The sequence below is a fragment of the Trachypithecus francoisi genome, unplaced genomic scaffold, assembly GCF_009764315.1.
Source record: "Trachypithecus francoisi isolate TF-2019V2 unplaced genomic scaffold, Tfra_2.0 Lachesis_group3, whole genome shotgun sequence".
NCBI classification, from domain to species: domain Eukaryota; kingdom Metazoa; phylum Chordata; class Mammalia; order Primates; family Cercopithecidae; genus Trachypithecus; species Trachypithecus francoisi.
This window is the reverse complement of record NW_022681468.1, coordinates 103,168,277-103,195,814: the sequence shown is the minus strand read 5'-3', so window position 1 is coordinate 103,195,814 and position 27,538 is coordinate 103,168,277. Positions and strand designations below refer to the sequence as shown.

At 40.4% G+C, this 27,538-nt stretch overlaps 1 protein-coding gene across 1 annotated transcript in view; it reads left to right on the top strand.

Moving 5' to 3' along the window:
• The first annotated feature begins 4,867 nt into the window (after positions 1-4,867).
• LOC117070258 (cytosolic carboxypeptidase 4-like) overlaps positions 4,868-27,538 on the top strand; it is a 167,934-nt gene continuing 145,263 nt past the window's right edge. The window contains exon 1 of the mRNA XM_033189112.1: positions 4,868-5,097. Coding sequence (XP_033045003.1) covers positions 5,047-5,097 — 51 coding nt within the window. The 5' untranslated portion in view covers positions 4,868-5,046. The remainder of the gene's footprint in view (positions 5,098-27,538) is intronic.

The following is a 27,538-nucleotide window of genomic DNA, read 5'->3' as shown; positions in this document are numbered from 1 at the left end:
ATCCTCTTAGCAACCCTATGAGGTAAGCCTTATCCCCCCATTTAGCAGATGAGAAAACAGAGTCACAGAGAGCTTAGGTAACTTGGCTCCAAGTCACATAGCTAATAGACATGGGAGCAAAAGCTTGAAACCAGGTGTTCTGTGTCTAGAGTCGAGAGGGGCTGGTTCCAGGTGCAGTAGTAGAGGAACTCCCTGCTTTCATGCTGCCTCTTCTGCCTGTGGTACCTGCACTCTTGAGCACTAAGTCACTGCATCCTTCAAGGCACGGCTAAGACTCCTGGAAGTTGTGCTCCCATTCTTATGGCAGGGCATGCTCTCCTGCTGCCTACCCTCTCTCTTCAACTCTCAGGAAAGAAATCCTGTTTGCCATTTATGAATTTAAATCTATGGGCCGGGTACAGTGGCTGACACCTGTAATCCCAGCACTTTGGGAGGCCAAACTGGGCAGATCACCTGAGGTCAGGAGTTTGAGACCAACCTGGTCAACATGGTGAAACCCCAGCTCTACCAAAAATACAAAACTTAGCCAGGCATGGTGGTGCACTCCTGTAATTCCAGCTACTCAGGAGGCTGAGGCAGGAGAATCACTTGAACCCAGGAGACGGAGGTTGCGGTAACCTGAGATCACACCACTGCACTCCAGCCTGGGCAACAGAATGAGACTGTCTCAAAAAAAAAAAAAAAAATCTTTGGAGAATTTATCTTCCAGGGACCCTTTCCTCTCATTGGAAAAATCTCAGTTCAGCCTCACTGCTATTTTGGTTACAGATGCAACATTTATCCCCCTTTTAAAGGTGATGACATTAGATTGAAAAGATGCTTTGGGGGTATGGGGTTGTGCTGAAAACTCATATTGGTCTCACCTCTGGATAAACCCCCAAGCTTTTTTCACATTCAGTAGTGTTTAGCCAAGTCTCTCAATCTTATTTTTGTCAGATGGTAATGAAGACCTGGGGGAGGGAATTTCCACTCTTGGCTGTATTATATTTCATCCTGTAGGATCTGGTCCATTACTCAAGGCTGTTGAAATCTTTTTGGATTCCAACTCGGTCATCTGACATATTTTCATCTTTTTTAACTGGGTGTCATCTGAAAATCTGATGAGCATGTAGCCTTTATTTTCACCCAAGTCATTGATAAAAATGTTGAATAGGAAAGAGCAAGGGGACTGAATACTCTAAATGCTGTTAGAAAACCCTCTATGTCAGTGTCAATTTATTAATTACTACTCTTTGAGTCTGGCATTCTGCTCACTATTGAATCCTTCTAATTACAGAGGCCTGTACTTCTTTCTCTGTCTTATTCATAAGATACTAGAGTCTTGTGTCTGAGATGATGGGATAAGAGGGCAGGTGTGCGGCAAAGGATTAATCTTGCCTAGAGGAAGGTTTGTTCCTTGTCTAGCTCCTGGGAGCTAATCTCTAAATCCTTGGAATGTCCTGCCTCATGAGTGTCTTTGTTTACCTGGGGGCCCTGGGCAACAAAGTCTAAGCTTGACCTCTGGCAGGGATAGAGACTAAGGCCTTTCATGTCTACTTGACCAACTCCCAATAAAACCCTGGACACCAAGGCTTAAGTGAGCTTCCATGGTTGGCAATACCCTGTGTGTGATGCACACATTGTTGCTCGGAGTGCTGGCTGCATAACTCTACAGGGGAAGGAAAACTGGAAGCTCCTGTATGGTCTCTCCTGGACTCTGCTCTATGTGCCTCTGTCCTTTTGCTTATATGGATCTGTATCATTTCACTGTAATAATCTATAACCGTGAGTACAATGGCTTTTCTGAGTTCTGGGAGTCCTAGCAAATCACTAAACTGGAAGGTGGTCTGGGGGAATGCCTGAATTGCAACAGGAATCTCTGGATTACATTAAATGTATCTTTCTTTAAAGCCAGGGGTCTAAGATCTCCCTGAACTTCTGCTTGAACTTTCTCTCTAGCTTCCCGAAACCCCTTATTTTTTCTTCAGAAGATACTATGTAAAACGAGTAGGAAGTCCTCTCTCTGCTTCACAAAGAAGCCTCCTCCCCCATGGCCTGTCCTAGGCACCAACCAACTCCTCTTGCCTGTCCCATGTGGTTTAATGAGTACTCACTCCAGTCTACCCCGCGTAGGATATTGTATTGCCCAGGCAGACCCCACACTCGCCTGCCTTTCAGGAAAGTCCCTGCTAAAATCCACATGTTAACTAGGGAAGAGCATAATTCCCTGCTGTCACCCATTTATACTTTAGCCTGTCACCCATTTATGACATTAGACTGAAAAGATGCTTTGGGGATATGGGGTTGTGCTGAAAACTCGTACTGGTCTCACCTCTGCATAAACCCCCAAGTTTTTTTTCACATTTAGTAGTGTTTAGCCAAGCCTCCCAACCTTATTTTTGTCAGGTGGTAGTGAAGACCTGGGGGAGGGAATTTCCACTCTTGGCTCCATTATATTTCATCCTGTAGGATCTGGTCCATTACTCAAGGCTAAAGTAATCAGTCCACTAACAGAATGGGCTGTCATTAAGATAGAATTCGGGAGCGGGGAGTTCAGGTGGGGGCACCTCTGAGGCTTTCCCTAACTGTGAGAGTGAAGAGGGTTCTGCTAGGCAGGGAAACAGGGTTGCTGGGGTCTCCACAGGGCTCTGTTGAGGCGCAAGGGAGGAGCGTGCTGAAGGTGTGGTGGAGGGCTGACAATAAGCTGGCCTGCATCCTAGTTTTGTTCGAAAAATTAGAGGGTGAAAGCCAGCACTTTGTTCCTTATCTGGCATCCATGTGTATCCACATGGCCAAATGGGCAGTAACTTTCCAGAGGACAGAGGGGAGAGCATGGTCCAAGCTGGGCATGGGAGGCAGATGTGTCACCAGAGAGAGAGGGAGCTCACTCCTTACCTTATCTCACAAGGGGTTTACTGGAAACCAGGTTCCTGGCACTGCGGGGGGAGAGCTGTCATTAAGTAGAAGAGAGCAATCCCTTTACATATAGGATTTTAATCTCACCTCTGCCCTATGCAATTCCAGGAAGCTGAACCAAGACACTCTTCAAAATGGAGACAATTTTGCTTCAATTCTAACATCAGGGAGTGTGACTGCAAAATCTTTAGTTCTTTTCTCTGAGGTCATTTTTATGACTTCTCACTACTTTTTATCTTTATGTTTTTTAGGTCTATTTTGGGAAAATGGTTTTGTTTTTTTCTTCCATCTCCTTTTTTTATCCTCCAGTTGACAACCATGAAATCATCTCCCCTTAAGACAGTCGCATGAGACAGTTCTGTCTTCCCTTCACCCTGGGCATTAGGGGATCAGAGAGCACATGCCCTAAAAAACATCACCCTCCTCTAGAAATCCATGGGGAACCTTTATTTTTACCCTTCTGGCACCAGATGTAGAGAAAGGGGGATGGGGGTAGGCGGGGTCAACCCCACCCCGCAAGCTTCATAAATGTGAGCGCTTATAGTCATTTCCCAAGATGGGAGGCCTTCATACTTAAAGCCAATAAGTGGAAATCTCTTGAGGGCAGGAACTACATGAATTTGCCCTTGAATTGAGGGTTTGGCCAGGCCTGACCTCTGACTCTGAGACTTCAGAACACTTAGGCCAAGCAGGATCTGGAAATGCAAACTTTCTTCAGTCACCCCAATGTGCTTGGTATCTGCCTGATGAATGCTTTTGATGCTCACAGAATCTCCCTAAACTCTGTATGGGGGTGTTGGCTGGGAGCTCACTCCCCCAGTGACTGAGGCTCTTCTGTAATACCTGGCTGTGCTCTCAGTCAAAATCTCCACTGAGCTCAGCTGTCCAATTTCACACAATAAAGCATGCTTTCAACACAGCTAAGTTGTGCTTTGAGCTTGCTGGGTACTAGTTTATCGGGTCAAACATTGTCAGAATTGTTGATCACGCAGACAATGTAATCAATATAGTTGAAACTGGAGATTTCCAAACTTTCATCCTTTGGTCATTTTGTTAACCAGCTCTAAATCCCCCAGGGATCTGGTTTAAAATGCAGGTTCAGACACAGTAGTTCTGGGGAGGGGCTTCACAAGCTTCCAGGTGATTCCCCAGCACCATACTTTGAGAAGCCAGCATTGAAGGGTATTGATATGGGGAGGAGGAGAAGCTAGTCACTAAGACTCTACTCACACATCCCCAGCAGAAAACACAGAAAGGGATCATGGATTCTACACTGGTCTGAAGGAAACTCACCCCAGGTGTCTGCTGTCGCTGAGGCTGAGAACAGGGCTCTCAGCTCTCCATTACTTTGAAGTGTTTGCAGCAGCAAGAGGCAGGATGGTGCAATGGGTAGTGCTTGTGCTCTGGTGCCAGCTTGCCTGTTTGAGGCCTGGCATGCAATCCTAAGCTCTGTGTTCTTGTGGCCTAATATTTTAGTGCCTCAGTTTTCTTGCTTGTAAAACAGGGGTAGTCATAATAGTATCCACCTCTATAAGGTTACTGTAAAAATTAAAAGATTATGTAAGGGACATGGTCCATAAAAAATGTCCAGAATAGTTATTGTCCTTTTCAGCCAGAGCTCCTGTTTCTAAGCCTGGGACCTCAGGGGGCCCTGGGTTTCTGTGCCCTGAACTGCTACAGTTGTGCAAGCACTCTTGGGTCTCCTGTTACCCGGGAGCCGGCAACAGACCAAAATAAAGAGGTGGGGTGGGGTAGCGGGGCGGGCTGAGCGAGCCTCTAGAGGGAGTCTGACCAGGTCAGCTGGGAATGTCTGTCAGCCATCCAGAGTGGCTTCTCCTTCGCTCTGCTCCTGCATGGGCCTGGAGGTGGGTGAGTGACTCATGCTGGTGCCCTCCCCACCCCTGCACCCAAGTGCTCAGCCCTCCCCACAGCCGGGGCTCACCTAATCCCCACAGTGGGAGTCAGGGGGTATTCACGCCTGTGCCGAGGTCTAGGGTTGCACCGCGCTGACTTCACACTCAGCAGCATGTGCAGCTGAGGCCTCCGTGCAGCCGTCTCCTGCGAGGCGGGCAGCGAGGTCAGCTTGGCAGCCGCCGCCTCACCAGCCTGGATCTGGCCGCAGGCAGCGGTTCCCTAGGACCCGAGGAAAGGATGGCCGAACAAGAAGCTAGTGGGCTACAGGTCCTGCTGCACACGCTTCAGGTAGGAAAGGGTAGTGTGGGTGCAGAACCTGGAGGGCTGAGTCTTTGCCTGGGCTGGCCTGCCTGGGAGCTCTGCACACAGTCCCCTCTGGCAATCACTGGCCTGGTTTGCTAACAGCAACAGAACAGGAGTCGGCTCTCATCTTGAAGCTGACCTAAGTGATGCTGTGGAGTTCAAATATTAAACACGACGATGTTGATGATTGTTCTGCTTAAATTATTGATCCTGGTGGGGTCAGAGGCTCTGGGTAAAAGATCCAAGTTTGCTAGAAATGGGAAAGGTGGAGAAAAAGCCTGTTTGGCAAATGAAGGAGACCTGTTGAAGCTCTTCCTGAACAAGGCTGGAGACCTGCTGAGAGCATGCAGAGCTGTCTGGGAGGACAGGGTGGATGAGGAGAGGACCCTTCTGGGCTTCTCCTGCTAAATGGCTGTCTTACTGGGCTCCCAAATTGTAGTTACATCAGAATGGCCTGGGATGCTGACTATCAGTGCATTTTCCCAGACTATCAGTGCAGGATCTGAATAGCAGGTGTTTAAATCATGTAGGGCAGTAGCCTGGGAAACTGCCTTCTCCCTGGGGGATGCTATTCATTCCTAATTTTCAGAATTCTTGTTCTAGAGCAGTGGTCTGCAAACTTGTCTGCACGTTAGAATCACCTGGAGAGGGTCAATAAGTACTCATGCTTGGGACCCACCCCCAAAGATATGGATTTAACTGGTCTTGGGATCGATCTGAGCGTTAGAGTTTGAAAACTCCCCGGGGGTCTCCATGTAGATTTAAGGCTGAGAACCACTACTCTCACTACTCTCTATGCTTGTGATTAGCTGGATTCAGAGGATACCAGCATTGAAAAAGGCCCAAGGGGTCTTCTACCCCCCCCCAGGAGTTTAAGCCCGAAGTTCATGGAAAGGGTCACAAGATGATGGGCTTGGGGGGGTCCATGACCCCATGCCCCTGTTTAGAATATAAACATTTTGTACATATTTTCCTTTTTCCTTGTTGGGAAAAATGTTCCTAATTTTCCTCTGATTCTTTTTGTTTGTTTTGTCTTTTTTGAAACAGCGTCTCACTCTGTCGCCCAGGCTGGAGTGCAATGGTGCGATCTCGACTCACTGCAACATTTGCCTCCCGGGTTCAAGCAATTCTCCTGCCTCTGCCTCCCAAGTAGCTGGGATTATAGGCTCCCACCACCACGCCTGGCTAATTTTTTGTATTTTTAGTAGAGATAGGTTTTCGCCATGTTGGCCAGACTGGTCTCGAACTCCTGACCTCAGGTAATCCGTCCACCTCGGCCTCCCAAAATTCTGGGATTACAGGCATGAGCCACCATACCTGGCCATTTTTCTCTGATTCTTAATAAGATTTGTATTCCTGAAAGTTTAAGAACCAATAAATCCAACCTCCAGGTGTGCAGATAAGGAAACGGAATCTCAGAAGTGAAATAGGCTCCTTGATGTCATATGGTTACTTAGTAGGGGAACTGGGACTTTGGTATTCAGTTGACTTGGCGTCCTTTGACTCATTCTATCTGATTTGTGCAAGGTGAGAATGTATGTGGCCAGGGGTGTTGGAGGCGGGAGTGGACCTCAAATTTGCAAAATAAATCCAAGGATTTATTCGTATCTGGCTAGATTTATTTGATTTAATAACCAGGTACAATAAGCTGACATTCTGAGAGCCCTTCTAATTTCTGAATAGTTATATGGAGATCTTGATTAACTGTGATTCTAACAACTGAAAATGTCTCATGGACAGAATTTTCCTTGTACTAGCTGTCTAGGAAAGAGGGAAAATAATAAGTTGGTAATAGGGGTTCAGTAAAAATGAATGTCCTGTAGTTGGCCTCAAAGTCACTTCAGGTTGAACTCAATTGCCTGTATTCCCACCAGTGAGAATTGATAATTGATGTTTAGCATGATCACCCTGGGGCACTGCAAGATTCTCAATTATCAAAGAAAGATTTAATTATGTTCACTAGACTCTACTTAGTTCCCAATTAAGCAGAACATTATGATAACAGGAGCATGCTTCCTGTATACAACTCAGTTGATCAGAGTTTGGTTTAGAATTGACCTGGGTTCCTGGCCTCCCGCACGCCAAGTGCTTCCCTGAGCCCTGTTTCTGTCTCTACGGTAGAAGTCAGAACTCTGAAACACTTTTTAAAAAAGAGAACCTAGAACATGTATTCTGTGGAATAATCTTTCATGATGGATTTGATGTCCTGTCCCCATTCTTCTCCCCATGGACTTGAACTAGGCGAGCCCACATTGTTTCCGAGAAAGGGTTAACCGAACCTGTCTCAGTTGGGGATCCCAAAGATCTTACCAATTCAAACCAGTCTGTCTCTCCTTGTGCACAAGCTGACATATGGAAGGCTTTGACTTGCTTCTTAAATCTTTGGGAAAACCAGTGAATATGTTAGGACCAAATGTCAGCTTAGGTCTCAGTTCCCATGTCTTTTAGGAGTACCCCAAAAGGTTGACAAAGGAAGGAAGAAAGAGATCAGAGGGACAGAAAAAGCAAACACAAGCATAACAGAATATCCCCATGCTATGTTTGTGGAAGTCCACTTACTTGAGCATATCACCATTTCTGACTCTTTAGGGGCATAAAACAGGCCACTAAGAAACATCAGTTTTCTGCGTTAACCTTTTCCTGCACACATGAGGAAGGGGTAAGTGATTTTCCTTACCACAATTTAAAAACAGTTTCTTTATCTCTCTCCTGAAGGTCTGAGAATCAGATTTCTACCCAGACATGTTCCAACTTCCTGGCCTTTACAGCTTAGGTGTGAGGCAGAAAATCAGACTGACTGATGTGAGTCTGGGTGAAGCGGGAGGCAGGCAGCCCACAGCACAGGTGCGAGAGGCAGAGAAAGGACTGGATCCAGCCCTTTCCCTGGCACTTACTAGCCTGTTTATCCTTATGAAATTTCCTTGACCTCTCTGAGCCTCCATTTATGTAATCTGTAAAAGAAGGGCCATAAAAAGACGTTCCTCAGCACTTTCTGCGAGGATTAAGAGAATACATTTGAAAAGCGCTTGTGAACTCTAAACGGCTGTTTGAATGACTGTGGTTTTATGATTTCCCTAGTTGAGTATGCAGTGGAGAGGCTGGGAACACTTGCCTACACTTTTCATCAACCTGCCTTGCTTTTTTCCTGGGTGGACTCCAATATACTTGGGAAAAAAAAGAGGTGTCTCATCTGTCCTGCTCTCGTCTCTCCATGTGGTTCGAGCTAATGGAGAAGATGGGGAACTGCCAGGTTGCAGGATGTGGGCTCCTTGCCAGCTCTGATGCCGCAGCCTCTCACCCAGCAGGGTCCCACAAAATGCCAGTTAAGTACCTTTATTGAAACATGAAAAATGTAAAATTATTCGGTCAGCTTTGGCACACTCTGCGCTGTGATATGGACACATTTTTGCCATTTCCATTTGTACTTTATTATTTTATGTGATAGCTGCTAGATCAAACCCTGGTCTGCATCTTTGCCAAAATGTGCATAGTTAACTTCTTTTCTCAACTTGGGATCCAAGAACATCTATTATGGATTATGAATGAGGCTGCAGGATGTGGGGTTTCCTGTCTCGAGTAAGCCATGAAACTTAGATAACCTCAGCTGGGGTGACCAGTCCACTTTTCCCCCTTGAACTTAATCCGCCAGGGATTATTTCCAAGATAACAGGTGATTTTTAGCTTCTGGGCTGCAAATAGAAGAAGGGTAGAAAAATGACAGCTGATAGGTTTCATTCATAGCACTTGGGAGTTTTGTTTCCAAAATATGTGTTTGAAATTTTCCCTTGTAGAACTCTCCATAGAGGACATGGGAACATCCATCTATTGTATCCACTGGGGCAGGTGGAACGGAAGCTGAGCTTTTTCCTTGGAGTTAAACAGAAGGATTTGGACAATCAAGGGAAGAATTTTCTTTTAGATAGCAAACACTGTGTAGACTTTCCAAGGTTCCCTAGGAAGTTTGAGGCTTTCTAGGTTTGTTGGAGATGCCTGCTTCAACCACAACCCAAACATAGAAACAAACTGAAAACTGTCTTAATTTCAAGCATTAGTAGAAACAAGGAAAGAGGAAACCCTATGAGGATAAGGGCCAAATGGACAAGAAACAAAACTGGCAAGAAATTACATCTGTCACTGCCTGAGGAATGGCTTCATGACAATCAACCTGGGTAGGGAAGGGATGATGACGGTGTGTAGGCGTATGCTGAGCGTTAGGTGGGGAGATGCCTTTATTTGGTGTTTTGTTTTTCAAGACCTTATTACTTTCATAGTGTCTTACATTTCTTGGAATTAGAGGTTGGAGAAAATGAACAATTATTAAGGGTCCACTTGTGCCAGGCTTTTACCTCCACTACCTAACTTTCCTCTCGCTGCCACCTGTGAGGAAGATGTGGTTGTTCTCCTGTCTTATAGATGAGGATACTGATGGTTAAGGAAAGGATAAGCTGCTCAAGGCTTAAGGACAGAAACAGTAAATCCTGAGATAAGAGATGTGAGGCAAGTTTTGTTCCCCTAAAGCCTTTTCACTGGTTTGCGTTGCTTAAGCAACCTACGGAATATTCACTTATTCTTTATTTTGAGGGTATTACCTTCATCTGACTAAATCTGAAGTTTGGGGGAAAATGCATTTTCTACAATAGAGGAAGTCCTATTTAGAACTGATATCATCTTCCACATCCTAATTTGGTGTGGGGGTAAGGAATTCCTGATGAAGGAAGGTAATATTTTGGATTTGGGTCAATTGGATGTTTTCAATATCCATCTATTCATCCATGTATTCACTCATCTACCCATTCATTTTATCCGTCCGTCCATCCATCCATCCATCCATCCATCCATCCATCCATCCAACTAGCCATAGCTTTCTATGTGCTAGAAGAGATGTGTAAAAATGAGAATTATAACACCTACTTAGAGATTTTTTATTAGTTTAGAGGAAATTTATGAGAAAAGGTAAGCATATTGGTACATGCCCAATAAGTAGGAGCACTTACTGTAATGAAATACAGTCACTGCCCTCATGAAAATGCAGTGTAGGAGCTAGGAGGAAGAAAGAAAATTATTCATAAAGCAAGTTTGCATGCGATGAATGCCATGGTAAAGATAAACATCAAAATAAAATTTTATGGAAGTTGGGGGAAGAAACCTCTCCTGAATAGAGATTCAGGGAAGGCCTTGGAAAATGGGTCTGATTTCAACAGGGGGAGGTACATTTACCAGGATAAGGAGGGTGCCTAGTGATCTTCCCTCTGTCGGTGTGTTGGGGGGTGCGGATTTGTCATGGCATGGAGTTTGTTTTAAAATGATAATTCATGAGGGGGAAGAAATGAGATGGAGATGGAAGTTTGACCAAATGCTGGAGGATCATGAGTGGTAAGCTTCAGGTCCAACCATGCCCTTGGTAATGGCTGCCTATCCCTGCATGTGAGTGGTAGAGTTGCAAGACATTCAACCAAGATGATAATTGCAGAGCTCTTCTGGAACATTCAACATGACTGCAGCACTATTTTTTCTTATCATGTAATGTGATCTGTCCTAATTCCCCATTCCTGACCAGGCTTTTGTCACTGGACTTCTTCCTATGCCTGTTCCCAACTCTTAGTCCCAACCTTCAGTCCCTCCTGTCACTTACCTCATCCTTGTATCTCAACTCATCCTGAGCCTCTCTCTAACCCTAGGAGGAAGGGTTGGGATGAACTGAGGCTCGGAGATTGGGGCAGGAGAACTGTTCTACAACACTTGATTTTTGTTGTTGTTGTTTTTAATTTGTTATTTTAGGGGCAGCATTCAGATGTCCTTGCATCAAAGCAGCTCTGACAGCATGACTGAATTAACCAGAGTTGAGTCAGAAAGTCTCATCCCACTCTCAAATTGAGAGCAGTTGGCATTTTCATCTTCTGAGCCCAGATTTTGGATCTGTCTCCCTGAGCACCCACCTCTGCAGGCCAGAGGGTGAAGGACAGGGGGCCAGTGGGGCTTTGAGGTGTAATTGGAAATGCAATGCAATGAGGTGCTTTGCTGGTGATATGCTGAGACAAATGGCCAACAGAGACCCACGCCTACAGCAGAAATCCATCACTTGGCAATATTTATTTGCTCCACAATTTACTCAGTGTCTAAAACTGGAACTGATCTCATGAGGACCAAACACAGCCCCAGTTCCAGCCCTGGGAGTTGGGGAAGAGAACTTGGTCTGGGTTATCAATTACTGTATCTGCAATTGTGGAACAGGCAGCTATGAATCAAACAGACTGGGCACATCTTCATATTTCAGAAATGGGTGTATGGAAATGCATCCTCCTGGGTGTGAGTCCCATCTCCTTTTGCCAGGCCTGAAATAAAGAAAGTGGAGAGTTTGTGGGGTCTGTGCTTTTTCACGGAGCAAGTACTGCATGGTTCCTTCAAAGCCATAGATCTGCAAATCAGGTTCTTGTTAGAGAAAAAGGTGATATGAGACAAGGGAGCAGTCAAGGTCAAGAGCTAGGAACAAAAGAATGAATATAAAAGAGGGCATGAAAGAAAACAGAATGGCAAAGAATATGTGCTCAATATGTCTCTCTTCCTCTCTCCCTCCCTCCTTCCTTTCCTTCTTTTTTCTCTCCTTTCTGTTTTTTGGTAACTTTTTACAAACTGAATGCATCTATGTAATTAGCACCCGGATGAAGTAGCAGTGCACTCTCAGCATCCCAGAAGGGCCCCTCACTCCCACTTCATGGAGTAACATGGAGTAACATGGAGGAATCACACAAAAGTTAAGCAAATAAGTTGCTTACATTTGTGCAAATAACTTAAGTTGCTTAACTTTGTGTGATTCCTCCATGTTGCTGTATATTGTTGTAGATGGTTCATTCTGATTGCCCAATAGCATGCCATTGTGTGAATATCTTTATCCATTCTGGAGTTGGTGATAATTGGGGTAGTTTCCAGTTTGGGGCTATAATGAAATAGTGCTGCTTTGCACATTCTAGTGCATGTCTTTATGAACAAATGTATGCATGTCTGTTGAGTATACATCTAGGGGTGAAGTTGTGGGATGCTAGGGTGCACATATGTTCAGCTTTATATATAACAACAAATGGTTTTCAAAAGTGGTAGCTCCAAAACAAACATCTATTAGCCACATAGATACCATTAGCTAGTGAAAGCACTGGATGTTGTGCCAAAACTTGCTTAACACATATTTGTTAGTTGAAAGTGATTTGAGATACTTTGCATTAAGGGACTACTCAGAGCATTTATGTCTTGTGTGTTCAGTTCCCCCTTCTTGGTCCTTTTCATAATAGCTAAAATAATAACTAACATTTATGAAACAACTTCTGCAAGTCAGGAGCTATGCAAAGTTTTTCACATGCATCATCTCATTTAATGTTTTTTTTTTTTTTGACAGAGTCTCGCTCTTTCACCCGGGCTGGAGTGCAGTGGCATGATCTTGGCTCACTGCAATCTCTGCCTCCCAGGTTCAAGCGATTCTTCTGCCTCAGACTCCTGAGTAGCTGAAATTATAGGCACGCACTACCATGCCCAGCTAATTTTTGTATTTTTAGTAGATGCAGGGTTTTACCATGTTGGTCAGAGCTGGTCTCGAACTCCTGACTTCAAGTGATCTGCCCTCCTCAGCCTCCCAAAGTTCTGGGATTACAGGCATGAGCCACCACACCCCACCCTCATTTAATCTTTGCAACAATCCTGAGGCAGTTAATATTATCCTCATTTTAAAGCTTTAAAATGGAAGATTGGAGAGGTTAGTGAATTTTCCATGATCATAGAGTGAGCAAGTGGCATAGCTGAATTTGAGCAGAGGGAATCTCATACCAGCAGAAGTTCCCTCAGCAGGTGCATTAACTGTCTAAGGAAAAGGAGAGGCATTTAGAAGATTGTCAATAGATTTCCCCAGGTGTAAGTGTCTGCTGGGGAAAGATGGAAACCCTCACCTAGCACAGTCAGCAAGGACAGTAGCTGTCTCCACAGGCTGGAAGGACTGGCCAAAAGAGTGCAGAACAGGTGTCCAGAACAGGGATCAGCATTCTTTCTGCAAAGGGCCAGATGGCAAGTTTTCAGGCTTTGTAGGCCATACAGGGGATCCCTGTTGCAACTACACAACCCTGCCACTGCAGCTGTAGACAATATGCAAATGAATGGGTATGCCTGTGTTCCAGTGGAACTTTATTTGGAAAACAGGCAGTGGGTTAGATTTGGCCCACAGGCCATAGTTTGTTGCCCCTGGCCTGAAGGCCTTTGAATCACAAGCCTAGCGTAAGGATGGGAGACTGAGTGGAAAGCTAGTGGTGGAGCATGAGGGGCTAATTGCTGTGGCAAACTGCCATGTAGTAACTTACCTCTTTGTGGTGGATGTTCTCAACTCCCAGGCTGCCCTTCCTGTAAAAGCAACAGATGAAACCATGCCTCTGGGTGCAAGTCTTGGAGAACCTGAAACATGCAGTCCAGAGTCCTGAGTCTCCGACTGCTGCCACAGCTTTTCTGGCTGTGGGTGGAGAAAGTGCTTGTATCCATTAGCCCACTGGAGGTGGGCTTTCAGGTTATTTCAGCAGCATTTATTTGTGGTAGGGGACTATTATGCAGATAATGGTGTGCATTCAACAGCACTAGAATCCCAAGATAAAACCAGAACTTCTCAAACTGGGTTCCAAAGAACAGCAGTGTTCCCTGGGATGCCAATGGGTATTCCACTCAAAAAGGGTTGTGGAAACAGATGGATTTGAAATATCAAGATAAATACATTTACTATATTTCTTTACTAAAGAATCTTCATTTTAAAAAAAATCTTTAAAGATAATCATGTCTTTCAATTCTCAGTTTAAATACCTTTTACTCAGAGAGGATTTCTCTGACAGCCCAATGAGCTATCGGGTCACCGTATGCCCCACCTCTCTCATTTACCTGTCTGTGTGTTCTCTAATATTTGTTTTTGTGCTTCTTTTCTTCTTCCATCATGGTTGGAATCTTATCTGTCTTGCTTACTCTTTTTCCATACTACCTAAAGCACTGTCTGGTACATGGTAGGTGCTCAATAAATGTTTGTTGATTGACTAATAAAATGAATGTGCATGGTATATTAATAAGTTTGAGACATAATATATGGCATTTCTAAACTATCCAGGAAATAAGATAAACTTTTTTTTGGCAAAACCCACTAGTATTTCATAGACATTAGGGATCCATGGAACACATTTGGCAAATAATGGTTTTAGACTAATGCCATGTTATATCTCTGCTGGCTTGTGACTGTTGACTTTCTCTTGGTTTGGAAACTGGTTTCAGCATGTTATAACTGTTCTGATGTGAGTGAATTTGAAGTTAGTTCTATTGGAAACCTAGGGTCATTCCTCTGGTTGCTGAATACCACCAGCTAATGACCCTACAACCAGTCTGCAGGCCTTGCGTTGACATGAGTTCTGGTCCTTACTTGATTGGGATAAAACAATATAAGCAATAGATGTGGAGGTTTAGAGAAGGGTTCTTTCCAGAGGCTCAAGAGAGCCATTCTGATTCTGATCAGGAAGCCATATGGCAATAAAGATAGCTTTAGCTTCAGGTTTCACATTAAAGGCAGGGTCAGATTTCACAGTCACAGCATCTGATGAAGCTTTTCCTAGGGGACCTGGGGAAAAGCAACTTCTCTAACGAATGGTCAGCAATGAATTCTCCCCTCATCCTTCCCCCCCGCAAAACAATGCATGTTAACATTTCTAATCTCCAGATCCCACCAATCAGTGCTAGCTCAATGTCCTACAGTTTTGACCCAGAGCATCCATATCCCAGCCCTCTAAAGACAGAATTAAGCCAACCAGTCCTGAGGATAATGCAGATACCTTCTACTTTTCATATTTAGATTAAGAGGATGCTATAAGCAAATCCCACTTTCTCTTTGACTTTAATTGCACCAACCTAATGTGTTCTAAAGGAAAAAAAAAAATGGACCCAAATGACAACTAAATTTTTGTACTTCAGAGGGGGTTAAGATGATAATATTTGAAGAAAAATGGGCATTAAAATTCCAGAAGTGTTTTTGTCAAGAACCCCTCACATTTGTCGAGCACTTACTACATACCAGGAAATAGCCTAAGTATTTTTCCTGTCTTCTGTTACGTAACCTCACAATAATCCTGTGAGGAATATATGGCTGTTTTCCCCCTTTTACAGATACAGATAAAGAACACCAGGCATTTGCTTTAGTTCTTGCAGTCTTTAAGTAGCAGTTGCAGTTTAAACACTGGCAGTCTGACTCCAGATTCTATTACATTCCATTCACCAGTCTACAACATCCCTTTTGTTTTTACCTGTCCTTTCTCCACTAAACATATTTTTCCGTAAAGGTAATACCAGTTCACTATTTGTAAAAAATTTAATTAATATGTAGTTATAAATTATAGGGAGAAAAAATTCCCCCATTAGATTCTACTTCCTAAGACAACTTCATAAGCACTTGCTAAGTATTCTTTTAGATGTTTATATACATATAGCAATGAGATGTTTCTATCATTATATACCTATATCTTTATCATTTTTACACACGATTATTCAATTTGCTTTTCCTGCATACCAATGTACTTGAACATTTTTCATGCCAACACATATAGCCAGCTTAATCTTGTGTGATAGTTATATAGTTTTTTAGTTCATGTTTGTACCATAATTTAAATAAATAGAAGTATGTTTTCTTCTAGCATTTCACTTGGGCTTGACTTTGTTTATGCTCTTTATTTTTTGATATTATATATGTTACTTTTTAATAGTGAAACATACCAAACTTTTCTTTAGTGGTTTATTTTTGCTGCAAGGCTTTTCCCCCATGATCTAACTTTTATACTTAATGATGTCTGAGTTTCATACGATATCATTTCCTTTTCCTTATATCTTGTTGCTTTCACAGAGCTTCTCTGCCATACTAGTCTTCACTCGAAGAGCAAGAGTTAACACATTTATGGCTTTAAAATTTCTTTTACCGGAAGGCCTCATTTCTGTGCCACCCAATAGAGCTCTGCATGATAACATTTGAAAGTTTGAAATCTGATGTACATATTTATTTAAATCAACATGTATAGGTTTCTTGGCTTAATTAACATATATAGGTTTTTAGGAAGGCCAGAGTTGATTTTGGGTACTGCCACTGACTTTCTGGTTGACTTGAATCCTATGGGTCAGTATCTTCTCTGTCTTGACATCAGTGCTAGGAGATTTGCCTAGTAATATAATCTGTTTCTTTGGCATATTATTATTTTCTTGTTATTGTTCATATGTTTATTAAATGCCTCTCTGTGCCGGGGAGTGGAAAGTAGTGGGTGGAAAGTTTTTCAGAATTTTATCAGCAGGCACTTTCCTACCAAAATTCTTTCAAATGCTAATGTTTGATGTCAGGAAGAAAGAGATCCAGAATGCTGTGGTCACTCTTGACCCCCTTTGCTCTATGACCTCTCTGTTCTTTAGTGACCAACTGAGAACACAGTAGCATCATTACTCCAAGTCTCTTGGGGAAGATCAAAACACTCAGCAGCTGTAACATGTTTAGCTATGCCTATGCATTTCTGTCTGCCTATGCGGTTATCAATTCATACACTACAAGGCAGTGAGTTATAAGCTTTTAGTTTTTTTTTTTTTTAATTCTACTGATTCCCTTTGAAAGCTAAAGACACTTTCTCCAGGTAGATATATATAAAAACTTGTGAACAATTCAGGGCAATTAGCCACTTGATCAGATTTAAGTTTTTCCAGGTAAACACTACTTGGGCTTTGTCTTAGCAAATGAAGATCTTAAAGGTCAGGATAATACAGCAACTTCCAGTGAAATAAATCTCACAATTTTTTTCCAATTATATATCTCTCATGCATCTGTACTGGACACAATATTCTTCCTATGTCCATATCTCAACTTGGTCTTTAACATCTTTCATACTTGATTTATACTTGTGAAAGTCATAAGTACCTTTGATGGATCAACTAAAATGTTACTTTTCAAAGAAAACCTTTTCTGACAATGTAAGTAGATGGCATATCTCCCTTCTCCAAAGTTGCACCCAAGCATTTGTACCTCTCTCTTGAATCATCTATGATTTACTTGGTTATAAAAATAGTTGTCCTTCATCTATTCAACAAACCCTTACTAGGCATTGAGAACCTCAAAATAAATATAATGTTCTTGCCCTCCCAGAGATGAAGAATCAGATATACATTTGAGAGTCTCCAGAAAATTAAAAACCCTAGATAAGCATACGTATGCACTTAAACCAAACATTTGAATCTCAGAAGATTTGTCCACAACTAGATTGAGAACTTATGCCATGTGATTGCTTGAGTAAATATATGAACAAATAATATAAAGCATTATTATAAATGAAGCGGTAGCAATGTTCCCAGTGTATTTTTTAAAGAAGGGGGATCTCAGTTGATCTCTAACCTTCCATGAACCTCTGCTCTTGAATAATGGTAGGTTAGATATTTCAGACCAACCATTGAACTTTAGATAATTAAAAAATGTGTATAAAATATAAATTTTTTATTCTAAAAATCAATGTTCTAATGATACAATGAGCTTGTAATGGATTGAAGTCAAGAGAGGTAAGAAATTCAGAGAAAAGAGCAAAACTCTGGTACTTTTGTCTTGGTCTTAGTCCATTTTATGCTGCAGTAACAGATTACCAAAAACTAGACAATTTATAGTGAACAGAAATTTATTGACTCATAGCTCTAGAGCCTGGGAATTCCAAGATCAAGGGGCTGGCATCTGACCAGGACCTTCATGCTGCATCATGACATGATAGAAGGCATCACATGATGGAAAGCCAAAGAGAGGGAGAGCAAGAGCAAGAGGGGGTCAAATTCCTCCTTTTCTAAGAAACCCACTCCCAAGATAATAAACCTATTCCCCCAATAATGGCATTAGTTCATTCATGAGAGAAGAAACCTCATTGCCTAATTATCTCCTAAAGGTTCTACCCCTTAATACAATTGCATTGGGGATTAAGTTTCTAACACATGGTTTTTGGGGAACACATTCAAATAATAGCAGCTTTGGAAGCATTTACCGTTTTGGAAGGTGTGGCTGGAAAGGTTGAATTGTATATTCAGTGACTTTCCTCATCTAGGAGAACAAGAACAATATAGAGCTCTCCAGGAATGGAGACCCTAGTGATCCACTCCCTAGGACTGCTCTCTAGAAGTAAAAGTGAACCATGCACAAGCTAGTCTTCACATAGAGTCATTCTCCAACTCTTCTGGGTGACTCAGAAAATCTGAAGACTTGAAAAGGTGGTCTCATATGCCTAAAAGTCCTAAGTACCTGCTAGTCGCAAATTAAAAACATCATTGGTGGAAGAAAATGTCATATGAGGCCCTATATTAATTCTACAAGTAATTTAAAAACCAGGCATCAGAGGGAGATAAGTTAATATGGATAAACACCATAAGAAATAATAGATGATAGAATTAGATCCACCAGTACCCCAGAAACTGAAAATACTGCACATAGAATATAAGGGAACTTTGGTTGCTGTGGTAAAAGAGATAGAAGTCAAGTTTGAAATTTTTGACAGTGAACTATAATCTACAAGAAGTGATACAGTAGATTTGAAGAGGAACTATTAATCAGTAGAAGTTCTTGAACTAAAAAATATAAAAACCAAAATGAACAGCTCAATAGGTTTAACTGCAGATTGGACTTGGTCAAAGAAAGAGCTGAAAATCAGGTCATAAGAGACTATACAGAATGAAGCAGAGAAAGTCAAAATAATTGAACATGCTGAAGGGCAGGTAAGATACACAAAGTGAGAAGGTTGGACATACATTTAATTGGAGTTCTGGAAGGAGAGGAGAGAATGAGGCAGCAACAGTATTTAAAGAGACAATGAGAGAGTCTTAGCCCTTCAATATGCTGATAATATTCTAAGAGCAATAACATCTTACTGAAGTCTGTATTCCCTGAAATATAGCCTTTATTAAGTGTCTGTTGAATTCGTTAGGTGAGGAAACATTCCTATTATGTTCTAATCTAGTTTTATATCTTTGAAATTATATCAAAAGTTCTTTCAAAATAGCATACTCTTTAAAATAATATTAGGCAATGTGAACTACTGTCTGATGTGGATATGTGTTCAAATATTTGAATCTCTATATTTGCAGTTGTTACTTCAAAAATTAGATCTAAATCTATAATTGACACTATAAAGTTTAAGCTCTCATTTATAATCTTATGATTAATTTTTGACCAAAAATCTCCCTAAACTCATATGCGTTATCTATGATAATACTCTATTTGATTTCTTACAATGTAAGTTTTATAGCAGCCTTTGGCATTGAGTTAAATATTCTAATCTGGTCACAGGTAATGAAAACATTAATATTTACTTGCTTTTGCCTTGTCCTCTTTAATGACATGGTATTTTGATAACTTTATATTTTAATGGGAAATAGAGAAGAAAAATGATGTTTTATAGATCCCCTGGGAAGCAGATTCTGAGACAAAGATTTGCATGCAGGAAGTTTATTGGGGGAATGCCTGGATCCGCATGTGGGATCATGAAGGAAGTAGGATTGGGCAGAGGGGAGATTGAACTGCAATGTAGTCACAACAGAGGCTCCAGATGATTCCACACCGAACTCTGCAACTCAGATGGTCCTTTAGCAATTGTCTCATCCTACAGCAAAGGGGTTGAGGCTGTACACCTTCTCCCCTGCATCATTGACCAGTCATCGGATGAAGGCTGCTTCCAGATATGGGACATGGCTACTATGATCTGTTTGTATCAATACAGCACTTCTGATATCAAATGTGTGAGGTGGTTTCCACAATAACAACCAACTCTTCAACTTTCTGGATGCCACCTGAGTTCCTACCTTTAACTTCAATTCTGATACTAACTAACAGATCTCACAAGTTAAGGGCTTACTCCCATGAGACTGCTTCTACTTTGTATGCCAATCACCTGAAAATTCCTACCAATTGGCTTCATAGCCAGGGAGTTCCCACAGCTCCCTCTTCAGGTTTGATAATTTGCTAGAACAGCTCCCAGAACTCAGGAAAGCACTTTATTTACATTTACCAGTTTATGATCAAGGATAAAAATGAATAGCCAGATGGAGAGGTACATAGAGGAGGTCTGGAAAGGTCCTGAGAGCAGGAACATTAGTCCCAGGAAGTTAGGGTGCACCACCCTACTAGCAGGTCGATGTGTTCAACAACCTGGAAGCACTCTGAACCCCATCATTTGAGGTTTTTATGTAGGCTCCATTACATAGGCCTGATTGATTGAATCATTGGCCTTTGGCTGTTACTTTGATCTCCAGCGCCTCTCCTTTCCCTGAAGGTTGTGAGGTGAGGCTGAAAGTTCCAACCCTCCAATTATGTGTTAGTCTTTCTGGCAACCAGAGTCCATCCTGAATCTGTCTAGGGTCCTCCAGTCACCAGCCATCTCATTAGCATACAAAAAGACACGCTTAGCACTCTGGAAATTCCAAGGGTCTTAGAAGCTCTTGTGTCAGGGACCAGGGACTAAGACCAAATATTATAACAAAAGATACTCTTATCATTCAGGAAATTAGAAGGATTTTTCTGTGCCAGGAACTGGGGATGAAGACCAAATATATATATATATTTTTTACCATATCATAATGTCACATGACCTTGGATACTTTTTTTAACCTTACAGCAATTTCCAGAAGATACTGCTGAGAGCTGTTGGTCACTAATACTCTCTGTGGTTGGGAGGATAATTGCCTCAGTTCTGAAGGGGAGACCTTGGAGGAACATGCCCAGCATTCACTACATATGATTAATGATAAGACTGAGCATCATAAGACATGGGTTCAAATCTCGGCTTTGCTATTAATTGGCTATGTGACCTTAGGCAAGCCATGTAACCTTTGAGGAAAAAATTTCCTCATCTGTAATATAAGTGGTAGTGATGAGATCAGTTTTTCCTAAACTTTAATCATTTGCATACTACTTTTATAATTTTTTTCATATTTTTGGTTCAACTAAACTATTGTTTACTTAACACTATTATTTCGAGGAAATGTGTACATTAAAATTTTTTTTGTTTCTTTTTCTAGAGCTGCACATCAAAAATGTAATCATTTTAACTTAACATTATTTAAGGTGAAACTTTTTACATAGCCATAGTATAGCAGTAGCACTTAGCACATACAGGAAGTAGCCACAAAAATAAATGTAATATAAACACATAATGTTATTTAAATCCAGCTAGATATTGTTGCCTGTGCAGTCTCTGAGCCTCAGATCTGCTTTCTGTTTTCTAAAAAGATTAGCAAATATTGGAGAGGTGTTGGAAATAGACTAATAACTGAGATTTGAACAGACATTTCCCAAAAGAAGAATAAACTCTTTACTGAGAATAAACATTTTTCTTTATGTGATACAGTGATATTTAATGCTGTGTCTCCTGTGGCGTCTAAATCTAGATCATATACTCTCAGTAGGAGTTTTTCGACCTTTCAAAAAAATCCTGGATTAGGCAGTCTTTTGGGTAAAATTATATTGTTCCATGATTCGATACTTGTGTGAGAAGAGTATTGGGGAAAAGATATGAATTATAATTTTTTCACGTCATGCATCTATTAAATACTATCCAGAACCTTGAGGAATTAAGTTTGTGGGCTGAGGTTCCTAATATTATGAGCATGCCATATTTGAAATTTGGCCATGATGAATAGTAAAGAGAATTCAATGCTTCAATTATTTCAATATCCCTGGAAGAATGAGCCTTTCATAAAAAATAGACCCTCCTTCCTTGAGAAACCTAATATAGTCCTATCCTATGATCCAGCTTTCCCTCCTCTGAAGTGGCTGATCTGAAGTCAAATGCTCTAGGATCCCCTCTTTGTGAAATCACTGGTTTCTTAATCAGATGTCTTTTTTCATGCTGACCAGGCATTAGCCCACTTATCTTGGAACATTTAGGCATTAATAGGAGGGATCTAGAAAATTGTCCTTCTTGTGATCTTCCTGGAAGATATCAGACCCTGTACTGAGATGCTCAAACCTGCAGACTCACTTCTAGAATTCCATTACCTCTGCATATGTAGGTCACCATGAGGAGCAGAGCTTTGAGTCTTCTCTAGGACTTCAGCTGTATGCTAAATGTTACTGGAGTTGCTATTCCTGATTCTTTTTGATGTTTATTTTTAGAATTGATACATCATGTTTTTACTTTTACATATTAATGGGATACATGTGATATTTTGTTACATATATAGAAAGTGTAATGATCAAGTCAGAGTATTTGGACTATCCATCACTTTGAGTATTGGTCATTTCTATGTGTTGGGAGCAGTTCAAGTTCTCTCTTCTAGCTCTATTTAAATATACAATACATTGTTGTTAACTATAGGCACACCACTCTCCTATTGAACACTAGAACTTATTTTTCTAACTGTATGTTTGTACACATTAATCAACCTCTCTTTACTCTTCCTCCACATTGACCACCACACACCCTTCCCAGCCTCTGATAACCAACAAGCTAATCTCTATTTCCATGAGATCCACTTTTTTTTTTTAGCTCCCACGTATGAGCGAGAACATGCAATATTTGTCTTTCTGTGCCTGGCTTGTTTCACATAACATAATGATCTCTGGTTCAATCCATGTTGCTGCAAATAACATAATTTTATCCTTTTTTATGGCTGAATAGTATGCCATTATGTATATATGCCACATTTTCTTTATCCATTCATTCACTGATGGACATTCAAGTTGATTCCCTATCTTGGCACTTGTGAATATTGTTGCAGTAAACATGGGGGTGCAGGTATCTCTTTGATATACAGATTTTCTTTACTTTGGATAAATACTCAGTGGTAGAATTGCTGGATCACATGGTAGTTCTATTTTCAGTTTTTTTTAGAAATCTCCATACTGTTTTCCACAGTGGCTGTACTAATTTACACTCCAACCAAACGCATATGAGTTTATTTTTCTGTGCATCCTCACTATCATCTGATAGTTTTTGTCTTTTTAATAATATCTATTCTTCCTGGGGTAAGGTATTATCTCAGTGTGGTTTTGATTTGCATTTACCTGATGATTAGTGATGCTGGATATTTTTTCATATACCTGTTGACCATTTGTGTGTCTTATTTTGAGGAATGTCTATTCGTACCCTTTGACCACTTTGTAATAAAATTATTTATTTATATATTTTTTGCCATTGAGTTCCTTGTGTATTCTGGATATTAGTCCCTTGTTGGATGAATAGTTTGCAAATATTTCTCCCGATCAACATGTTATCTCTTCATTCTATTGGTTGTTTCCTCTTCTGCACAGAAGCTTTTTAGTTTACCATAGTCCCATTTGTCTATTTTTGGTTTTGTTGCCTGTGCTTTTGAGGTCTTAGCCATAAAATCTTTGCCTTGGGCCAGTGTCCTAAAGTGTCTCCCCTAAGGTTTCTTCTAGTAGTCTTAAAGTTTTGGGTCTTATGTTTAAGTCTTTAATCCATCTTGAGTTGATTTTTAGACATGCTGAGAGATAGGGGTGCATTTTCATTCTTCTGCACATGAATTTTCTGCTTTCCCACCACCCTTTGTTGAAGAGGATGTCCTTTCCCCAGTGTATGTTCTCGGTACCTTTGTCCAAAATTAGTTGGCTGCAAATATGTGGATTTATTTCTGGGTTCTCTATTATGTTTCATTGGTCTATGTATCTGTTTTTGTACCAATACCATGCTGTTTTGGTTGCTGTAACCTTGTAATATATGTAGAAGTCAGGTAGTGTAATGCTTCAGCTTTGTTCTTTGTGCTTAGGATTGCTTTGGCTCTTCAAGCTCTTTTTTTGGTTCTATACTAATTTTAGATTTTTTTTTAAATTCTGTGAAAAATAACATTGGTATTTTGATAAGGATTGGATTGAATCTGTAGATTGCTTTGGGTAGTATGGTTGTTTTAACAATATTAAATTTTCTGATCCATAAGCATGGGATGTCTTTCCATTTTTTAGTGTCCTCCTCAATTTTCTTCATCAATGTTTTGCAGTTTTCCTTGTGGAGATCCTTCACCACCTTAAAGACTTGAAACACAACTTACAATTCTATGACACACAGCAAAAGTTGTGCTAGGAGAAAAGTTTATAGCAATAAATGCCTACTTCAAAAAAGTAGAAAATACTTCAAATAAACATTTTGATAATGCACCTGAAAGAATTGGAAAAGCAAGAGCAAAACAAACCCAGAATGAGTAGAAGGAAATAACTAATAAAAATCAGAACAGAGATAAATGAAATACTGACTAAAAAATAATGCTAAGAATCACAACCTTACATTTATTCCCAGGTATTTTATGTTTGGTAGCTATTGTGAGATTGCTTTCTTGATGTAGCTTTTTTTTATTGGTTATTTTATTATTGGTATATAAAAATGCTACTGATTTTTGTGTTTTGGTTTTGTATTCTGTCACTTTACTGAAATTGTTTATCAGCTCTAAAAGTTTTTGGTGGAGTTTTTTGACTTTTGTACATGTAAGATTATGGTATTTTCAAAGGACAATTTGATTTCCTCTTTTCCAATGTGGATGCCTTTTTTTTTTTGAAACAGAGTCTCACTCTGTTGCCCAGGCTGGAGTGCAGTGGTGTGATCTTGGCTCACTGCAACCTCTGCCTCCCAGGTTCAAGTGATTCTCCTGCTTCGGCATCCTACACCCAGCTAATTTTTGTATTTTTAGTAGAGATGAGGTTTCACCATGTTGGTCAGGCTGGTCTTGAACTCCTGACCTCAGGAGATCTGCCCGCCTTGGCCTCCCAATGTGCTGGGATGACAGGTGTGAGCCATTGTGTCTGGCTCCAATGTAGATGCCTTTTATTTTTTTTCTCATGCCAGATTGCCTAGTACTTTCAGTACTATGTTGAATAAGAGTGGCAAAAACGGGCATCATTGTCTTGTTTCAATTCTTAGAAGAAGGGATTTCAGTTTTTCCTTTTCTGATATGATGTTAACTGTGGGTTTGTGATATATGGCTTTTATTAAGTTGAAGTGTTTCTTCTATGTTTAATTTTTTGAGAGTTTTTTTTTTTTTTTTTTTTTTGTGAAGGGATGTTGAATTTTATCAAATGCTTTTTCAGCAGGTATTGGGATTGCCAGATGGCTTTTATCCTTCTTTGTAAATATGCGATATATGACAGTTATTGAATTGTGTATGTTGAACCATTCTTGTATCCCTGGTATAAATGCCACTTGATCATGGCTTATTCTAGTTTTGATGCGTATTAGATTAAGTAAGCTAGTGTTTTGTTTTTGTGTCTATGTTAGTGTGAAATATTGGCAGGCAGTGTTCTTTTTCTGTTGAGCCTTTGTCAGGTTTTAGTATCAGGGTAATGCTGACCTTGTAGAATGAATTAGGGAGAATTCTCACCTCTTCAGTTTTTTGGAATAGTTTGAGAAAAACTCGTGTTCTTTGTTAGTTTAGTAGAATTCAGCAGTGAAGCCATCTGGTCCTGGGTTTTTCTTTGACGGGAGAAAGAAAAACCCAGTCTCCCATCTCAGACTTTTTTCTTTATTATTATTATTTTACTGATTCAATCTCATTACTGATTATTGGTCTATTCACGTATTCTATTTCTTCCTAGTTCAATCTTGGTAGGTTGTATGTGTCCAGGAATTTATCTTTTTCCTCTAGCTTCTCCAGTTTCTTACTGTATAGTTCTTCATAATAGTTTCTGATAATCTTTGCATATCTGTGGTCTCAGTTGTAATAGCTTTTTTGTTGTTGTTGTTCTGATTTTGTTCATCTGGGTCTTTTGGTTCGTCTATCTAGCAGTTTGTCGATTGTACTTATCTTTCAAAAAATGAAGTTTTCATTTTGTTGATCCTTAGTATTATTTTTTAGTCAGTATTTCATTTATCTCTGTTCTGATCTTTATTAGCCATTTCCTTCTACTCATTCTGGGTTTGTTCTGCTCTTGTTTTTCTAGTTCGTTCACATGCATTATTAGAATATTTATTTGAAGTTTTTCTACTTTTTTGACGTAGACATTTATTGCTGTAAACTTTTAGCACAACTTTTGCTGTGTGCAATAGATTTTGGTATGTTGGGTTTCAATTTTCCTTTGTTTCAAGAAAGTTTTTGATTTCCTCCTTAATTTCTTCCTTGAGTAAATAGTCAATCAGGATCATGTTTAACTTCCATATATTTGTACAGTTTCCAAAGTTCCTTTGTTACTGATTTTTAGTTTTATTTTATTGTAGTCTGAGAAGATACTTGATATAATTTTTATTTTTGTGATTGTTGAGTCTTGTTGTTGTCCTAACATTTGGTCTATCCTGCAGAATGGTTCATGTGCTGATGAGAAGAAAGTATATCTGTAACTTGTGAATGAAATTATCTGTAAGTGTCTGTTAGTTCTAAGTTGGTCTAATATATAGCTTAAATCCAATGGTTTTTTGTTGTTGTTAATTTTCTATCTTGATGATCTGCCTAATGCTGAGAGTTGGGTGTTAAAGTCCCCAACTATTATTACATTAGAATCTACCTGTTCTTTTATATCTGATACTATTTGCTTTATAAATCTTTGTGCTCTGGTGTTGAGTGCACATATGTTTAGAATTGTTATGTCCTCTTGTTCAACTAATCTCTTTATCAGTGTGTAATGACATTTGTCTTTTTTGTTTTTTTTTTTTTTAACAGTTTTTGACTTATAGTCTGTTTTATCTGCTACAAGTATAGCTATGGCTGTTTGCTTTTGATTCTGTTCATGTGGAATATATTTTTCTATTCCCTGACTTTAACCTATATGTTTCTTTACAGGTGAGATGAGTTTCTAGTAGGCAGCATATAGTTCAGTGTTTTCTAAAAATTCATTATTTCAGTCAATATCTTTTAAATGAAAATTTAATGCCTTTGTATTCAAGATTATTATTGATAAGTGAGGGCTCATTCCTGTCATTTTATGAATATTTTTCTGGTTGTTTTGCATATATGAAGAAACCTTTGTTCCTTTCTTTTTCTCACATTGTTAATCATTGTGGTTTGGTGGTTTTCTGTAGCAGTAACATTTGAATCCTTTCTCTCTCTCTCTCTCTCTTTTTTTTTTTTTCAGTTGAGATGGAGTCTTGCTCTCTTGCCCAGGCTGGAGTGCAGTGGTGTGATCTCAGCTCACTGCAATGTCCGCCTCCCAGGTTCAAGCAATCCTTTCAACTCAGCCTCCTGAGGAGCTGGGACTACAGGCACACGCCACCATGCCCAACTTGTTTTTGTATTTTAGTTGCCATGGGTTTTGCCACTTTGGCCAGGCTGATCTCAAACTCCTGACCTCAAGTGACCCGCTTACCTCAGCCTCCCGAATTGCTAAGATTACAGGCATGAGTCACCATACCAGGTCTCCTTTCTCTTCTTTATTTGTGTGTTTACTCTACCAGTGAGTTTTATACTTTCACATGTTTTCATGATGGTAGATATTGTTCTTTCATTT